Source organism: Amblyomma americanum, chromosome 3 (genome assembly GCF_052857255.1).
Source record: "Amblyomma americanum isolate KBUSLIRL-KWMA chromosome 3, ASM5285725v1, whole genome shotgun sequence".
Taxonomy (NCBI): domain Eukaryota; kingdom Metazoa; phylum Arthropoda; class Arachnida; order Ixodida; family Ixodidae; genus Amblyomma; species Amblyomma americanum.
The window spans coordinates 72,143,390-72,162,043 of NC_135499.1; the positions used below are offsets into that span (position 1 = coordinate 72,143,390).

An 18,654-nucleotide genomic window follows, 5' to 3' on the forward strand; every position below is an offset into this window, starting at 1 on the left:
GTTCCAGAGCGAGGCGAAGCTCATCGCGGGCTACATGGCCCTGGTCGGCCTGGCCATGCTGCTTAGCAACGTGATCATCGTGGGCAGCCTCGGCATGTCGGCCACCAAGCAGTCCTTCCGCATCCGCCACTACTTCATGCGTGCCATGCTGCACCAGGAGGTTGGATGGTTCGACACCCACACAGCCGGGGACTTCGCCGGTCGCATCACCGCGTGAGTGAATTATATTCAACCTCAAGTGCCCTGCAGACGCCGCTACGTGATGACTATCCGGTTTAATAGACACGTTATTGAGTTTTCAACTGTACAATGTCCCAATAAATGGTCTGATTGTATTGGCATCCCGTTTGAATCGGGTGGTGGCGCCACCTTTTATTAAGCAAGAGAAATTTTGTCAAATCGAATAGCACAATTAACACCTGCAGCTCCCGTAGGTTCTGAGCCGAACTCAAGTAGTGCGTTAATTTTGTATTTTTTTCTAGTCTAATAGCTATTTACGATGTTCTCTGGATATCTGTTACCTTTGGAGATAAATTTTATGATAATCTTATACTGAAATCTCCGTTTAAAAGTTCTAGGACTAGCTGCGAAGTGAAGCAGGAAGTTTAAGTGCTGTACCCCGGAGAGAACAGAATTACGTGCTGCTAATGACATGCCATACCTGTCGATGTCCCTTATACGATAGTTGTTTGACAGTCATTTCCACGATGTTCATGCTTTACAAGGAAGTATTGAACTAATCTCTACTAGCAGTTCACGTGCTTGAACAGAAGACGTGTGCGAAACATGTCACAAACATCTAGTCAACCGTAGAAGCCCCAAGAATTATGTTGTTGAGAAAATACGAAGAAGCAATGCAAACAACCTTCTTACACACGATGTTACTCTTCAATGGAAATACCATGGCAGACATGCTTTGACAAAGTTCCCAGCTAGTATTCTTGGTAGATAAGCGATGCCGGTGCGAAGCACTTTGATGCACATGAGGCTATATACATATATTTTATTATGCATTCGCTTTCATAAAGACTAATTCGCATAGGGACATTGAGCCACCACGTAAACACATGACTTACGTACATTTGGATATTATATTCTGCAGGGTGATGTTTATAAGCATGATTGACTCGGCATGCTGTCTTTCATTTTAGCATCTTCAAGCTGCGCAGTTGAAATCAACCTTAAACAGCGGGCTTAAATCAAGCTCTCTACTGCATATCACAGAGTCCACTGAATATGTTTCGTATGCGCTAAAATAAGAATCGATCGAGCCTTTGTTGCAGTGCTTTGAGGATGAATGTAAATAATACTAGGTACCCTTTCTAGTATCAACCGAAGACATATTGTCACAGAAAGCCGGCAGAAAGGGCAGAAGGGAACACCAGGTCTAGCAGAGCAGGCGCACTCAGACAACCAACGCACGAGCCGGGGAAGACAAAAAAGACCAGCAGGTACGGTCGCACCGCATGGCGGCGCAAGTAAAGGATAGCAGTGTGGCATTGCCCCTCCTCTTGGGAAGGGCATCGGCCCCGATGCCACGGAATCACAGGAAGCCGGAACAGAGTCTGTGGCGCCGGACTTGGCAGAATAAGTCCTAGCGGGCGTGCTGCGGCTTCATGCTGTGAACGTGGACGATTTCGGATGCCGCCTGCCGCCTGGAGGAGCGAACTGACTTGCGGGAGCACTTCGTATTTAATGTCACTAAGTGCGCAGTACCTCGTAGGGGCCGAAATAGCAGCGCAGAAGCTTCTCGCAGCGATCCCGCAGACAGATTGGGGTCCAAACCCAAACTTGATTGCCAGCGTGGCAAAGCACCGTCCGGCGATGAAGGTTGCAGCGTTGAGCATCGCTTTCCTGTTAAAAACGGGCTCGCTGTCTAGCTAGCTGGCGGGCGGATTCTGCATGCCGAACGAACTGCTCAGCGCCAGCGACGGAGGGACGTGCAACATCTGTGAGTAACTTTGCGTCCTGCATAGTCATGGCTTCGCGACCGTGCACCAAGCGGAACGGCGTGAAGCGCGTCGTCTCTTGAAAAGCATTGTTATAGGTGAACGTGACGTAAGACAGGATTTGGTACCAGCTCTTATGGTAGGTGTCGACGTACATGGAAACCATGTCGGTAATGGTCTTAATGAGCCGCTAAATCAGTCCATTTGTTTAAGCATGGTAGCCAGTGGTTCGACAGTGACAGTGAATACCAGTTCAGGTTGTCGGTGGCAACTGTAATGTACCTGTTGCCCAATGATGATGTCGAAAATTGTCCCAGCGAGTCAATGCCTAAGTGGTGGAAAGAGATTCGAGGTGGATTAATGGGCTTCAGTAGGCCGGCCGGCTTCACAGGTCGTGCCTTCCGACGTTGGCACTCGCGGCAAGACTTACCTTTGTGCTGGACAACTGTAGCAAGCCTAGGCTTGTAACACTTCTGCCGTATACGCGCCAACGTACGACAAAAGGCGAGGTAGCCGGAAGAAAGGTCGTCGTGGCATGCGTGCAGAACTTAGTCTCGATGCTCCATTGGGACCACGAGCAGGTACGGAGTGTCCGTGGGACCATAGCTTCTCTTGTAGAGGATGCCGCCGCGCAAGCAGAACGACGATAGCCCGCGTGTGAAGAAGCGAGGCGGCAACGAGGTGCGACCTTCTAGGTACTCTATGAGGGGTCGTAGCTCAGCGTCATCTCGCTGTTGTTGACCAAGGATGGACGTGGTTAAAGCACCAAGAAAAGCGGGATCGTCTTCCGTTTCAGCAATGGTGTACGGGAGAGGGCACGGGACAGGCCGTCTGCGTCGCTGTGTTTGTTGCCAGACTTGTGCACGATGGTAACATCGAATTCCTTCAACCGGAGGCTCCGACGCGCTAGCCTCCCCGATTGGTCATTAAGGTTCGAGAGCCAACAAAGCGAGTGGTGATCGCTCACGAATCGGAATGGATGACCACACAAGTATGGGCGAAATTTCGTTACCGCCCAAATGACAGCAAGGCATTCATCCCTTTTGCGTAGTAGAATAATTCGCTTCAGATCGCGACCGTGCGCGGCTTGCATAAGCCATCAAGCGCTCAACATCATCTTGCCACTGAACAAGGACGGCACTCAGACGGGCGTTGCTGGCATCGGTGAGTAGTTCCGTGTCCGCCTCGTCGTCAAAGTGGCCAATAATGGGCGTAGTTTTGAGGCGATTCCTGAGGTCGTCGAAGGCCTCCTGCTGTTCTTGGGCCTATATAAAAGGTTTCACGTCCTTTGTCAAGCGAGTTAGAGGCTCTGCTAATCGGGAGAAGTCTCGCACAAAACGTCGGTAATAGGCGCAGAGACACCAAAAACTGCGCAGAGCACGCTTATCAGTGGGGGTCGGAAACGCAGCGGCGGCAGCCGTCTTGTCGGGCTCAGGGCTAACACCTTCATCGCTCACGACATGGCCCAGGAACTTCAGCCGTTGGAACGCAAAGTGGCATTTCTCTGGTTTGAGAGAGAGGCCGGCCGATCGTATGGCCTCCAGTACTGCACTCAAGCGCTTGAAATGCTCGTCATAGGTGGCAACAAAAATGACATCATCAAGGTAGACGAGGCAGGACTGCCATTTGAGGCCAGTGAGAAAAATGTCCATCATTCTTTCAAAATGTGGCAGGAGCGCAACGCAAGTCGAAGGGGAACACCTTGAACTCATACAACCCGTCGGTGATGACGAACGCTGTCTTCTCGCGGTCCCGTTCATTCACCTCAGTCTGCCAATACCCACTGCGGAGGTCAAGAGAAGAAAAGTAGCAGGAATGACGCAGCCCGTCCAAAAAGAGTCATCAATTCGAGGTAAAAGTAAACGTCCTTTACGGTAATTTTGTTAAGTCTTCGATAGTCGATACAAAATCTGAGTGTCCCGTCCTCCTTGGCAACCAGCACAACGGGCGAAGCCCATGGGCTTGTAGACGGTTGTATGACATCATCCCGGAGCATTTTGTCAACCTGGAGCCGTACCGCCTCACGTCCTTTCGCCCACACTCGACAGCGGTGTTGACGGATAGGCCGCTTACTGTATGATGCGATGTTTCGTTATCGACGTCTGCCTGACCTTAGAGGTGGTCGCAAAGCAGTCATGAAAGGAGTCAAGGATGGTTTTCAGGCAGTGGTGCTGATCAGTGGTCAAAGCAAACGTTGGTCAAAGCAGGGTTCACGTAAGCCTTAACTGTTCGACTAGGTCCTCCTGGAGGGGTGTGTCGGGACGTTGACAACGCGCAGTTGGTGGCAGGCTCACTATTTTCATCGAAATAGGCGATGGCTATATTTTTCGCCCAGTGGCGGTATACTGCGCTAAAGTTCGTAATTAGAAGCTCAGTTCGCTGGTTCTGCAGAGCAACGACGCCCCGCGCAATGCAGCCTTGTTGACTCAGCAGTAAAGACAGGTTTGCTACTGCGATGTCGTTGGACGCGCGGGGATTGTCGCACTCTACCGCAACAAACAAACACGCGAAAAAACGGGTCTGACTGGCGCACAGTCATCGGCTATCGTGCCCTAGGCGGAGAATTTCCTCATGAGTTCGTGGAGGTCGATGATATCACCTTTTTCGCGAATAAACTTGACGCCGGGAATTATGTCTTTGCAGCTCTGAGCAAGCACAGCGAAGCAACCAGCGAAGATGATACCGCGAATCTCAATCCTTGTGGTGCAGACGTCGAGCGGCATCACCGCATGACCGCCAGCGGTCCGAATGTGTGTTCCGTGCTAGGGTGTCAGCACTTTTCTCAAGAAGGTAGCAAGACCACGACTCATAACGGAAAATCTGTGCCGGTATCTATCGGGGCAATCACATGGTGGTTGTCAGCGAAGAGTGGTATTTATTTGAGCCTACACAAAGCGCTACATATCAGAATTGCAGCTGAGCCCTTAGTAGGAAACACTGTACACAGTATAGAAAAAGTCACAACACAAGGACATATGAAAACGTTTTCTGGATCCACACCAACGTCGGGACAGACAGAACTGAAAAAGGATAGTGGATAGTGGAAAAGGATAGTGTCGCGATAATGTGCTCTCGGTTGTGGCCTGAGCACAACCAAAATAAAAATGCACGATTTGAAATGGCGCAATTTAAACCCGCAGACTCTCATTGAGAAGGATGACCGTGAATGAGCGGATTTTCACACACTGAGCATAACAGCAGCGCGAAAAATGATCACCGATCCTTTGAGGCATCTTCTCGACATGACGCTATTATACAACCGCGTTTCCATTAATAGCGCTACTAGAGCCATCGCAGCAATAGTTCTATGTATTTTAGGTAATGTTAAGTTGTTTCTCCAAACCTTAACATGCTTGAACTGGCCATTTTAACAAACTCTGCCACGACGCGCGCCGTGACAAAAGGACCTGGATTAACTTCGACCACCTAGGACTTGCCAAAGGACTACAGTCCGCTGTTGCTTGCCTTATAACCCAGACTACTTACGTGGTGGTTCAACACGTAAAACCACATTTTACTAGTATGCTTTCATGCAATAAAGGATTTTGAAATATATTTCAAGCCAAGGCAATCTGTGAAAACGCTTCTAGTTCGCACCGCTGCCAGCACTTCCCGCTTGGCGCTGAACACTCAATATCAGCACGAGAACTTTGAATTTTCGGTACATCCTATTAATTTTTTCTCGGCGCCGGAAATAGTTGTGAGCGCAGGAAGCAGTTTATATTTCAAATTTTGCAGTTAACGGGGTGAGTCGGCCATCATAATCATGTTCGCGCAGACTTTACGCACATTTTTGTTTTCTGACAATCGCGAAATTTAAATGTTCCCATTCATTCGTTTCGTGTTCGCTACTGTTGGCCAACAAATGACGGCATAATATCAAATTTTCAGGAAAGCTGCGCATGTTGAAGCCTAGGTCTCAAGCACAGGCTGCAGCGTAGCTCGTTTAAGTTCTCCAACCACTTAGATGTACATCATAGCTTTCATAGCGGCGGCGGCGGATTAATTTTCGAGTTACCATCGTCACCTCCCCTACGTCCACTACAGGACACTAGCTGGCCTTTCCCACTTCCTATTAGCCTCGTCTGGTGTCGTCTGCGACCGCATTATCCCCAGAAAAGTCTTAAGTTCACAGGCTCTGCTGACTCTTCTTGCACCCTACTACGCTTGCCTATTCTTGGAACCTCCTCCATAAGAGACTATGCCTTGGTTATCTGGTTGGTTACCTTCCCTTCGCATTGCGTGCCCGCTCCACGCTCCACTCTTCTCATTGATATCAGCCAGGAAATCATTAACTCACGCTTCTTGTCTTACCCACCATGCTCTCTTCCTGGCTCTTAAGGTTCATTGCAAATATTAAATATTTTCACAGCTCGCTGCGCTTTTCTTAGTTTAACTTCAAGCTTTTATTTCAGCTTTCATTTTCTGTCCCATGTGTGAGTGCTGGCACGATGCGAAAATTGAATCTCGAGAGAAAGTGGCACGATCCTTTCATGACCTCAGACTATCTGTCAGGTGTACCTGACAGATATTTCACTCTCGTTGTCGTAAGATTAAATAAATGTATTCTTAGATAAATATATTCCCATTGTGATTCCAACGTCTCACGGCATATTGGAAGCTGTTTCGTTGTAAGACCATTGAACATGCTCGAAGCATGCTTTAAGTGACGTATTTTTGGAAAATTTTAAAAACACATTTCGAATAGCAGGCATAAAGCTTCAGGAATTTATTTCCTGCATATCTTTAGTGCATTTATGAATACAAAATATTTTTAAAATACAATATAAATATCCCGCCGTATATTACAAACGTGTTAGTTTTCGCTAAAGATAGCTCACGGACTTCCTAGAACACCCTCCAACGGCGCCGTGGAAACTTTCATACCGTTTTTATGCGGCAGCTGGAAAGAAAACGGCAGGCATTGCGGCTCCTTCTTCTGTGCATGCTGTGTGCAGCGACCTGGAGAAGATCCACGACGGTCTGGGCGAAAAGATCGGCATGTGCCTCTTCTTCCTGTCGACGGCGGTGGCGTCGCTCATCTCCGCCTTCTGGCACGGCTGGCAGCTGGCGCTGGTGCTGCTGGCACTCGTCCCCTGCCTAGTAATCCTCACCACTGGCATCGCCAAGGTGAGTGACGTGCGCAGCCTTCTTGCAGCACTGTAGATACGATGTAACCATTTAGGGACCACTTCGGCCTCTTTAGTAGGAGGCGTGCGGATTACTTCCGATATTTATGTTGGCCTGCATCGGTCGATTACCGCGTTTTAATCACAAAATCTCAGTGGGGAAAGAGAATATATAAGCTAGAAGACACCAGATAATTTAATGCGATTGTCACCGCCACATACTGCTTTTAAATTCAAACTGCGAAAGTTTCGTGACTTATTTTTTTTACGCGCGTCCGTGATGCTAGGCAACTCCGCCTCTAATTCTGAACGGCAAAAATGCAGTGCTTGAGTTCACGAGTTCGACTGGAGTGAGGAGGAACAAAACATATTTTAAACCCAATATGCGCAGCCAAAAGTGCATCTGTGGCTCCCGAACAAACTCGAACATTTTCAGAAGGAATCATGCCATCGATTTGTACAGAGACCCGAAATTTTGCGACGTTTTCCTTACGCACAACAAAATTTCAGGAGTACGTCGCGATTTCACCTTCGCTATTAGGCAGCCTCCACTGCCGGGATCAAAGCCACGAAGTGTTCCTTAACAGTGATGCAACAGCCACTGAGCCACCGCAATGCGTCGCAGCCAGAAGCTCTGTCTTTCGTATGTCCTCTTGGGCATTCGGACGGGAGACCGTCTCCAGTGCGCATTTCACAGCGTCCCCGCCGTGGCCAGCATGCCCAGAGTTAATTCTTTCCCGATCGCGGTCGTGCTCCGCAGGTGCAGAGCAAGCTGGAGGGCGAGGAGTCGACCGCGTACCACAACGCCGAGGCTGTGGCGATGGAGGCTGTTACCTTTATCAGGACGGTCATCGCCTACGGGGGACAGCTGAAGGAGACAAAGCGGTGAGCTCTCCAGCAAAGAGCACCAATATAAAAACACTTAGTCGGCACACACACCAGCACTTAGACTGTAAACAAGAAGCAACCCAAAACGGAGTTTAAATGCTTGAAGTCGCCCTTTCGGCTCCGTGTGGGGGAATATTCACACCATGACATAGAGCAAATATGAAGGACATGCGGTATATTTGCTCTCTTTACTGAATAACGGATCATAAATGAGGCTTCCGAATGAAATCCTACTTTTAAATGAAGCTTCCTCATCTCAACACTCCTCAAGTCCCGAATGCAGTAAAAAACACCATTTTGTGGCTTCCGCGTCGTCGCCTAGCGTCTCGTCTGCTGCTGGTCAGTCATGTGATGATGACGTCCTCTTTGTATGAGTTGATGAGTGACGTCCTCTTTGTTAGCATCGTTGCTGGCTCGTTATTCACATTTGCTGCTTCACCGGCGGTTTCTGCGGTGACAGGTGTCGGATGGTTGCCGCTTTACACTGCAGTAAGGAACTTTGAACTCCTCTTCAGATGCCTCCAATGCGCTTCCACTGTACCCGATCATGCTTTGTTCACGCCGCCACCACGCTAGAGCCCCCACTTAGGCTCATTCTCGCGGCTTTTTTATAGGGTGCCTTTCGTGCGGTGTATTGCAGTCGGCCAAAGTGAAGACCATCAATATGGAACTGCGATGCAATACAGTTTCAAGCCTTAGCACTTGATAGATTTATGAGGTTGCGTTGTTGCCAAGTCATATAACAAACTTAGTTTTCAGTCGAAAGCAAACAGTCATTTGAGCAACACTTGCTGTTAGTGTTAGTTTGTCTTCCATGATTTTGATGAACCAGAGCTAAAGGGCAACAGACAAGTAAAAGTCAGTCCATGTCGTTCTTCTTCGACTTGTACGTTCTCCTTTTGCGCTGGTCTGTCTAAGATAAAAAAAAAGAACTATCATGCCATATTTCCCTTGGTAGCGTTCTCGATTTCAACTTTTTCTACTCCGGTTTTTAGTCAAGTATATTGTGATGCATCGCTATGAAAACTGCTGTGAAGCTCTTTTTCAGCCCGAACAATTAGTTGTAAGGTAAACCGTCTCATCTACGATAATGTGCCACCAAATGAGCTCATTGAGAAGCACAAATAGACAACAAACTAATATTTCCGGCCGCCTATACGCCGCCACGACAGGGCAGGCAGACTGATAAACGACCGCGTGATGCAGCGTCACAAGAGAGCAGCGCAGTTTGACAAGTCGGGTTGGCGCAGCCCCTGCTGCTCCCTGTCCGTTTCCGCCGCTAGCGCTGCTATGTGAAGGGGCCTGAATAAGGATGCATAAGCATGGCGCCATATTTGTGTTCCATTTCTGCGCGTATTAATAATTTTACTCCACTCTACTCCTGAATACCTTCCTTGTACAGGGTTTAAATAAAATACTTCACATATCTGGAGTAAATAAAACCTCCTTATGGGTGTTCGATAAAGGCCACGCCAACATTTGGGTGTTTTTGCTTACAGGGCAACAACTAAATGACACCGCTGCCATTTTAGAGGATGCAGCGCAGGAAATCATAGCAAGGATTGTACATGGAGTATGCAGTAATATAATGCCGTTATAGTGCGCGTAGCCGGTGCACGATGCGCGTCTGCTTCTCATTCAAATTACACAGGTTATGGCACATCGACGAAACACTGCGGTTTTGCCCTATGCTGCAAGTCCGAACACTGCGATGCTCGTTACAAACGTTATTGCTGGATGGTGGACACCATATCCACGCACCTGAAAGTGCGACTGACGTGTCCACTGGCAAAGGGTGCCAGGTATGCGCGTATTCAAATTTTGTCAATGCCAATTTACCCCACAGTACGTCACCGGCCTTTGCTCCAGTGCCGCGTTTCTCCAGCTATGATGTCAACGCCAACGCGCATTGCTCTATAGTGCCGTGTCTCTGCACAACGTTGTCCATGCCAATGAATGCAGCCACATCTCTGTCACTACTGCCACATAGCTCAAAGCGCGAATGTCAGTTTGACAGTAGTAATACTTCATGAAGAGGATGATGGTCAATGCACAGTGCGAGAGGATGCGTTGCAGTTTACACGTTTTAACTCGCTTCGTGTTAAACTACACCACACTGTCGCCTAGGCTAGTGCTCTCGAGCAGTGGCCAGCGAAGCTGATTTGTTCGTGCTGCCATGGGTTCCAATCTCAATAGCATTTGATATATTTTTATTTATTGATTTCACTTGGCACAAACCCCAAAAAAACCGCACACCCACGGACAGCGCGAGATCTGGGCATGGGTTTCGCCATCAGAAGGGTGCTTTCGGATTAAATCTTGCATGCCTGCGGCGCAAATTCGCCAGTGTCCACTAAAGCTTACTGTATCTGACGTGAAGCAATATTTCGTTTTTGAAGGGCGTTTGACGCAACAAAACGCTACTGCAGTCCAGGTTATGTCTAGCAGTATCCTCTAAAATCTTTCTCACAAGGTTGCATGGAGAATTTGCGCCTCATAAATGCCAGCTTAAAGAAGCAGGGAGAAGCTGCGGGAAACAAAGCACACGTTTACTATTGGCGAAAGCAATTAGTTTGGAGGGGGCTAATCTCTGATGCATGCAGAAGATTCGACTTAGCTGACTTCAGAAACGGGCGAAATGTAACAAGTCACAGGGTCACTAAGGCTTAGAGCACAAGGCTTGCCTCTCTGTCAGCGCCAGCTATAGATTATAACACCATCTGTCCCTGCCGCTGCGCATAATGAAGGATACATTTGTATTAAGCCTCTGTATGCGCTTTATAAAACGTGCTTAGTACAGGTACCCAGCACCTTGTGCAATGGCTGATGGGATGATAGAGGTATTACAAACACAACTTGTTGTTAGACAATATTACGCAGAAGCATCCCTCTTGTCCGTGATATGAAAATTTCTTGTTCCACTAGCCACGCTCATGAGCTAGAACATCCATTCAGCGGGGTTATACTACCACTTTATTATGAGAAGCCCGCTCTGAATAGGCTTACTTGTTCTCGGTGGCCATCAGATGGCAGTCTGAAAGAAGGTGAACACCAAAGGGTTGTGACAGGAACAAGGAATAGCGGAACAAGGAATAGAGAGATACATGAACTAACACCAAGGTGGACGTGCAACATTGTGCCTACAGGTCCTTTTTTTTACGAAACGCCGAGACTAATAAATGTATCCAGCTCCTCATGCATAAAGCCATGTGTCTAGGTAATAAGCACTCTACAATATGCAAGCCTGCATACAAAACACCCTGACGTGTACTGTCAAATTTATTTATAGATTAAAATGGGGAAAGCACCTGTCTACCCGACAGGAAAGTCAAATATCCTTCCCTTGCATTAAGCGGCTTTTTCCAAGGCTTGATTCCCACAGAAACAGAACAAGTCACTTTTCTGCGCTGTTTCAGGTTCCCATCTGAATTTTTTTTTTGGATATACGGTCTTGTTTTTCGTTTGTGGCGACTGTTCTGTCTTTTTTGATTATGCTTTTCTATGGAAAGCGAGCAGTCCCTCTCGTCATCCGGCGGTCATCCTCACCTGGGCGCGTACGCCGCAGGTACTCTGACCGCCTGGCGAGCGCCAAGCAGACGGGCTTCCGGAAAGGCCTGGTGGCCAGCGCTGGCGTCTCCGTCATCTGGGCCTCCATCTTCGCCAGCTACGCGTTCGGCTTCTGGTACGGCATCGATCTAATCGTGGCCGACTTCGCGAACCCACCGGGACACCGAAAGTACCTCACTAGCACGATTATAATCGTAAGTGAACCGAATTCACTAATTGTGCGCCGGCTTTCTTTGCACGAGTTCTCAGCACGCGCCCGTTAAGTGCTAACGAAGCGCTCGCAGCTCTGCCTGCCCGCCACAGTAAACCTTTTATCGCAAAAGCTGAAAGCATTCGCTATGACGGTGAACCATTAAGTACCAATTCCTTCTTCATTGCAGGTGTTCTTTAGCGTGCTCATGTTTTCCATGAGCTTGGGACAGGCGACGCCGTACTTCCAAGCTTTCGCTAATGCGAAGCGTGCAGCCGGGAAGGTCTACCAGATCATCGACAGGGTAAGCTTTGCGTAGCACAGGCACTGCAAAAGGCGCTTAAATAGTTTTGAAAAAAGTGCTGCGTGCATTTAGTGCAGAAATTCAATGATTTGTGAATCCTCTCCGGTCATGATTATTGAAATGGCCCCGACAGTATAAGAGTAATTGGAAATCGGCGTTAACTTTTCAGCCTCTTAACACCATTTCATTTCTGTCGTGATTCCTAGCCTGCCCTACTCTATGCGGCACTTCGGCAGCACAATCAAGTAAATTCCCATAGTTGACGTAATCATTTTGATTTTCTTTACTCTTTTTATTTTTGTCACAAGCCAGCTACTTCCAGGCGTGGCAGACGTTATAGGCTTTCCTGCCAACGAAGCACGGCCGCGCTTCGTCTATTGGTTATTTGAGATTCTCTTTTGCTGTTGTTACTGCGTAATGTTCATGTGACGCCTGAATGTTTCTGACGATTAGCTTTTTGAAACGTTTACGCGTAAATGTGTTACACAAAAAATGTACGAGTTTAATACGTGAAAGAAAAGAGGAACTCAACTTTTTACCATAATTTAGCCTTTTGTGGTGTCTTTTTAGGTTCCCCTAATATTCAGGCGGGATATTCACAGACACGCAATCTAATTAGCGAGCTTATTGGAGGCGAATACGTGCGCGGGACTATGAAAGGTTCTGTGCACATTTTCAGGGCAGAATGATTTCGTCGAATTCCTCACATACGCATTTTAGTTCTCGACCTGTACACAGCTTCTGCTTCGAATAATTTGAAAATCTTTCTAACTGTAGTACTTCAGAAGCGTGGATTGCTGGGCGAGTTGGCACATGTTCAAGAGTACATGTTCCGGCGACAATTTGTGTGTGTCTTCTCCTGGTGTATGTGTCCGTTTTCGCTGGGTATTTTTTCTCTTGAACTTAATTGTAGGACTCATTTCAATTCATTGTTTGGCAAAAATCTACCACTACTTTTATAATTATTGTCCGTTTTTAACCCCTTTTCTTTAGAAACATGAAATAAAAGCACCCTGCTGATCAGGTACAGTTCATCTAGCTTGCAATTAAACCCAATTCGTTTACTTTTATAGCGGTTACAGACTACTCTATAGGTCATCTGGGCTCACAGCTGCACTCAGCAACTTGACGAGGCCCAGGGGCCATAGTACAAAACAGCAGCCAACGCAGGTCATGAAACGATAAAAAAACTGCAGACTCATCAAAGTTAAAAGAACATGTACAGAAAAAAAGAACATGTACAGAGATAATACTGTCAAAGACACACATTATGAAAAAAGAATTTATTATAATACATAATGCGTGTTGGTCGGCCTTAAGAATACCAGGCCAGTTGATGGATAGAGCAAGCTGGGGTTTTAACAGGAGCGGACATTGCTCATATTCCTGAACGCAGAAGGCCCGCACTTTCTATAAATGCACGTTCATGTATTGAACGAGGTTATTTCACTTTCTCTCAATAGTGCACCTGAGCGGCCGAAAGGATGATAAACTCCTAGATGGTGAAATGCAACGGCGCGAGAAACCAATCCAGTTCGGTCCCCGCTTTTTCATTTCTTTGCTCGTGGCTACCCTTCCTAGTATCTCTTATCGCACTTTCACTTAACTCTGATTTATATCTGCCCTGTGTAACTATGGCGTGGTTATAAGCTGTTTTTTAAACAATAGAATCAATGGTATTGGACGGTCGTCCTGCCTGCTGTATGTTTTTGCCCCCTTGCATTTCATCAGTTTCTTCTTACCACTAACTAGCTGACGCCAAACATTTATCGCCCCTCAATAGAAGCCGGCTATCGACAGCAGTTCTTCGGCCGGACTCAAGCCCGCAGAACTAGAAGGCGCCATTCAATTCAACGAGGTCACCTTCTGCTATCCTTCTTCAACCGCAAACACACCGGTGAGCGAACCGCCACAGTTCGCGTGCTGCAACACCGCGCAGCAAATAGGCCAGCCAGTCGACGGCAGCCCTCTGGTGCTCACCCCCTAGTTCTACCAGCAGTAGAATGATTAAGCTTTACTTTAGCATTAAGTAACCGTAAGATCTTGCGCTTATCTCGGATGTATCCTCGTGCGCACATGCAAGTAAGTGCGTAATGCGCTAGTCCTGTTAACCCTCCAAGAGCAACGACTTGCACAGTACCTCAGATGGCGTACGCCAGCGTTTTTGCGGTTTCAGCTGGCTCTGAAGCTGATAACCAGCCAGGGATTCGGTGCGAATGCATCCTGATATAATCTTCAAAAATCAAATCGAAAATATTTTTCCGCTGGGTCACTGTATTGATGACAGCGCCGACACGTTGAGAGCACCGCAGACATCGGAAGTTGCTACGGCGGTTCGCCATGCCTTCTTGGAAGTGTCATGATCTCCACATATCGCATAGTTGTCGTGCAGTAACTCGTCGCAGTGTGTCAAAATGTCGCAGCTGCCCAGACTGTGATGCGGCAGCGAATATCGGCGAGAAATGTTGTTCCTCGCCCACCATAGGTAAGGAAATCTGCCCAGGGTGCCGCGCCAAAAGAGCGCTGGATTCTGTCCTGCACACGGCAAGCCATGTTCTGTTTGTCTCGCACCCGGTCTGCTTCTGTTCCCGCGTCACTCCTCCAATCTTCCCGTGTACACTCGTGGGACGCCGACGCCGTTCTACGTTTTGAACAGTGGCTCAACTATCCTAATTGTCGCACTGAGGACAACAGCGAAGGGCACTCCCAACTGAGCTAGATATTTAAGTGTAAACATGCTTCTGAAAACTTGCGGTGAAAAAGCTTACAATAGCTCAAAATCTTTTCTGAATCTGTGTATCGATTAAGAAGTTATTCGCATTAAACAATGCTTCCTAACTGTTGTGAACTGACCCCTTCTTGCCTGCAGGCGCTCCAAAAGTTCACCATGACCATCGATCCTGGCGAGACGGTTGCTGTTATCGGGAAGCAGAAGTGTGGGAAGAGCACCATCATCCACCTTCTGCAGAGGTTCTATGATGTCACCCAGGGACAGGTGACAACAGCTATGCCGCAGATGATATGACTTAAGTTGATGTGGGCTTGTTAAATAACTACGTAATATAATAAAGACTGAACTGGCAAACGAAACCACTACACGGGGCATGGCATTCATCGACGTGCTTGCTACAGGAATGCTGTATGCTCTGGAGCAGAGTAAAGCATACTAGCAGTTCTCAGTAAAGCTGGCATATCGCCACCTTTGCAGATGCTGTCATTCCACCTCGCTGCATACATCGTCAAGAGAACTAGTGCAGCAAAGAATAAGCGTTGCAGTGCGGACGACGTTGCTTGTTTCGATGGGAATTATCGTTGGATGAGCCTTAGGAATTAGCGCAGAATAAGCCTGAAATTTAATTACAAATAAAAACTTTACATAAAAATAGTGAATGCCACGGAATGAAGGCAATATCCTTCTCTACAGCTAGAAGCTTTATAGAGAAATAGTGAATGGAACGGAAGAAAGGCAATACTCTCAATGCTCTTAGAAATCCGCCACTACAAAATATTTATAACTTTTGCTTTAGCCATGTATTAAGCTTCTATAACGAGCCTTTAGTTATCTACGGAGTGGAAAACTGCTGCCAATTTAGCGATTTAGGTACGTCTTTCCCCTGGGAGATTTTTAACGCAGTAATTAATACTGGAATTCTTGAGTGTATTAGTTGGTTGCTAGAGGGCCTGAACTTAGGATTACACAAGGGGAATGGAGTCTGTAGAGTTTCTTTACACAGTTTGGTGCACGTTTTCAGCTGCCCTGATCGTATGACTCGAGCATTGCCCTAATCGACCATAGTTTGAACATTCCGCTGAAATGTTATTTTCATCTTTCCCATTTAACCCAGTGCCCCAGGCTATCCGCGGTCTCCGTCAACTGTGTTTCTGGCCTAGACTCAAAAGCACTCTTGTCTGGCATCCACCCCTATGTGCCCCACCCTGCGATCGCATGGTCATGGCGAAAGAGTTTAGATGCGTTTTCGCATGTAGGGGTTAGATGCCCGGCATCACGCGCCTTGTCATCACAGTAAACATAATTGTAAAGGGGAATAGCTTAAAGGCCCAGGGACAAAAGCAGCAAAGCGGACAAGATGAGCGCTTGTCATCAGTGTCCCTGTCGCTTGCCTTGCCTTTTCAACATTGAACAACATCAACCTCTTATCCCAGACCATGAGCCGCCGCGGTGACTCAGTGGTTATAGCATTCCATTGCTGACACGAAAGACGCGGGCTCGATTCCGGCCTCGACGGTAGAAATTTGATGGAGGCGCAATTCTAGAACCCGTGTACTGTGCGACAGACGTCTGTGCACGTTAAAGAATACCAGGTGCTCAAAATTTCCGGAGCCCTTCACTACGGCGTTCCTCATGGCCTGAGTCACTTTTGGATGTTAAACCCCCATAAAAGCATAAACCAAACAATGATTCTAAGTGACATGCAAACATAGATAGCTTTACACCGCCATTTGTTACTCTCTATTTTGCGCTTTACACGTCTGAGTGTTTCTAGTCTTGCTACCATCTAGAGGAACTAGCTTGGTCTCCTCCGTCAACGAACGCTTAAGAACAAGTCACCAAAAAAGAAAGGATCATTCTGTAGCAGACTTTTTCTGTTTGTTCGTAAGAAAATTGGGCTCACACTGAATACGAAAACCAGTCAGCAGGCATATATCCGTACAATTCACTGGATCATTTTATAATAGAGAGGAAATTAATGGCGCGTCACGCACGTTCACGTACTGTTTTCCGAGCTGTACGTCTGTCCGCAGACACCAAATTACATTTCCCTTTAAAAGAAATTAGACGTGAGAAGTAAGAACTTTAAACTGCCCACCGGCACACCTAACCTGTGCTCTTACATTGCTGCCTTGCTCCCACATGTCCAAAACTTTATGGACACAGGAAGCCGACAGAAGGATATTTTTTCACCTTATTCTGCCAATGAATTAAGCACGTTATGCATGCGATTACAAGACCTGGCCGACACAAATATGCTATAAATTTGTTTAAACTGAGCCTACGATAACGTTCATATTTCTTCTGGTATTTTTTTTCATTATCAGTTATTTTTCTTGCACAATCCGATCATTCGCATCAATATCTGCACGGAGTTAGCCCTTTGAGGTTAATTCTGTATGGCAGTTCGTTCTGCACCGATTCATACGTGGGGCATGCGGCGTAAAAAGACAACCGTGCACTGGCCTCTTTTTCTGAAAAAGGCAACGACGAAGCTAGCCACTTAAAATACGAGTTAGTAGCAACCAATACAGAAGCTTGTCGTATATTGCCGGAAACTTCCCAAATATTCAAGAATCGGCTACTCGACATTGTGGCTTGTCGCAAACAATCTCGTCGCGTATGATGAATGTATGCGAAATAACTTTCCCGAGGTGTAGAAGAGCAAATTATAAGGCCATCATTCACCGTAGTGAAATAGAAGGCGCCACCTGAGAAAACAAGCCTAACACAGATTTTCCGCGCTATCCCTCGAATAACGAGGAAACTGCTCGGGGCATGTATGCGCAGAACAGATAATCTGCGATATCTCGTCATTGACAGAGCAGATTCCAAGAAAACTGCGGTGTCGGTGACTACAATAAATGCGCAAATGCAGTGGCAGACGCTGGATTGTTTGCTTTAAATACGCAGCCGGCAGGTAGCCCCGACATTTGTAATGTTACATGGCCATAACATCCTTTCAATTCAGTCTGCATAACGTGACTTACACAGCAGCCCTTGAGTGTGCTGCACTACGGACCTAGTAAAGTGATGGTTTCACCTATGCCTTGGAGCCCAGTGTTTCGTATCCTCCTTTATCTTCTGAAGTTCTCGTGAAAGGCTGAAAATGGCAAGTGTATTGTTTCCTTACGGGGCATGCTACTGAATGATCATCGTCGTTCTATTGGCTGTGGTCTTGAACAAAACGGTTCTCATTCCTGTAAATTCTTGAGCCTAACTGGGGATAGCTATAATCTTCGCGTAAAACCTGATGCATGACTTTTGTGTTATAAATTATATGGCGCCGAACTTAACAGCGCCGATCTAACAATGGCTTAATGCGCAAGGACGCATTACTCGCATGCATGTCAGTTTAATTACCGCGAATCTCACTACGTGTTGCAGATGTCATCTTTGCTTAACATCTAGTCATTTCGATAACATAGCCAGTATTGATGTTCACCGCGGTCAATGTTCGGTTATCGGCACCCCGTCAGGCCTCGCTTGCTCAGCTTCTGCTACACGAGGACCATCTGAGTACACTTCTCGGATTAGCAAATGTCAATTCAAAATCCGCCATCACTGCACAAGTTTACGCTAACCTGGCTACAAAGCCGCATGTCATCACGTCGGGATTACTAGCACCACTTTCTACTCTCTATTTCGGTACGAGTGGTCGTTTGTGGCAGTGGCGGCACGTCCATCACCGTCAGCTTTGGTACAGGCTCCAGTGCTGGCGGAGAGGAAAAGCCTGGGAAATATTCACCGTATGCCCGGGATAGGCATTTTTTTTATGATGGTGACATCCTCGCATTTTAATAAGTGCCGCTAATATAGTTTGCGCTTTGGTCAAAATTGTTCCACCTTGACACTGAGAGCCCATTACAGACAAAATTTCTGGTGCGATGTGCTGC

The 18,654-nt window shown here is 47.2% G+C and overlaps 1 protein-coding gene across 1 annotated transcript in view; it reads left to right on the forward strand.

Annotated features, from left to right (window-relative positions):
• Positions 1-18,654, forward strand: part of LOC144123825 (phosphatidylcholine translocator ABCB4-like) — a 56,855-nt gene continuing 38,201 nt past the window's right edge. The window contains exons 1-7 of the mRNA XM_077656565.1: positions 1-213; positions 6,908-7,079; positions 7,839-7,963; positions 11,532-11,727; positions 11,914-12,027; positions 13,811-13,924; positions 14,897-15,022. Of these exons, the coding sequence (XP_077512691.1) occupies positions 35-213; positions 6,908-7,079; positions 7,839-7,963; positions 11,532-11,727; positions 11,914-12,027; positions 13,811-13,924; positions 14,897-15,022 (1,026 nt within the window). The 5' untranslated portion in view covers positions 1-34. The remainder of the gene's footprint in view (positions 214-6,907; positions 7,080-7,838; positions 7,964-11,531; positions 11,728-11,913; positions 12,028-13,810; positions 13,925-14,896; positions 15,023-18,654) is intronic.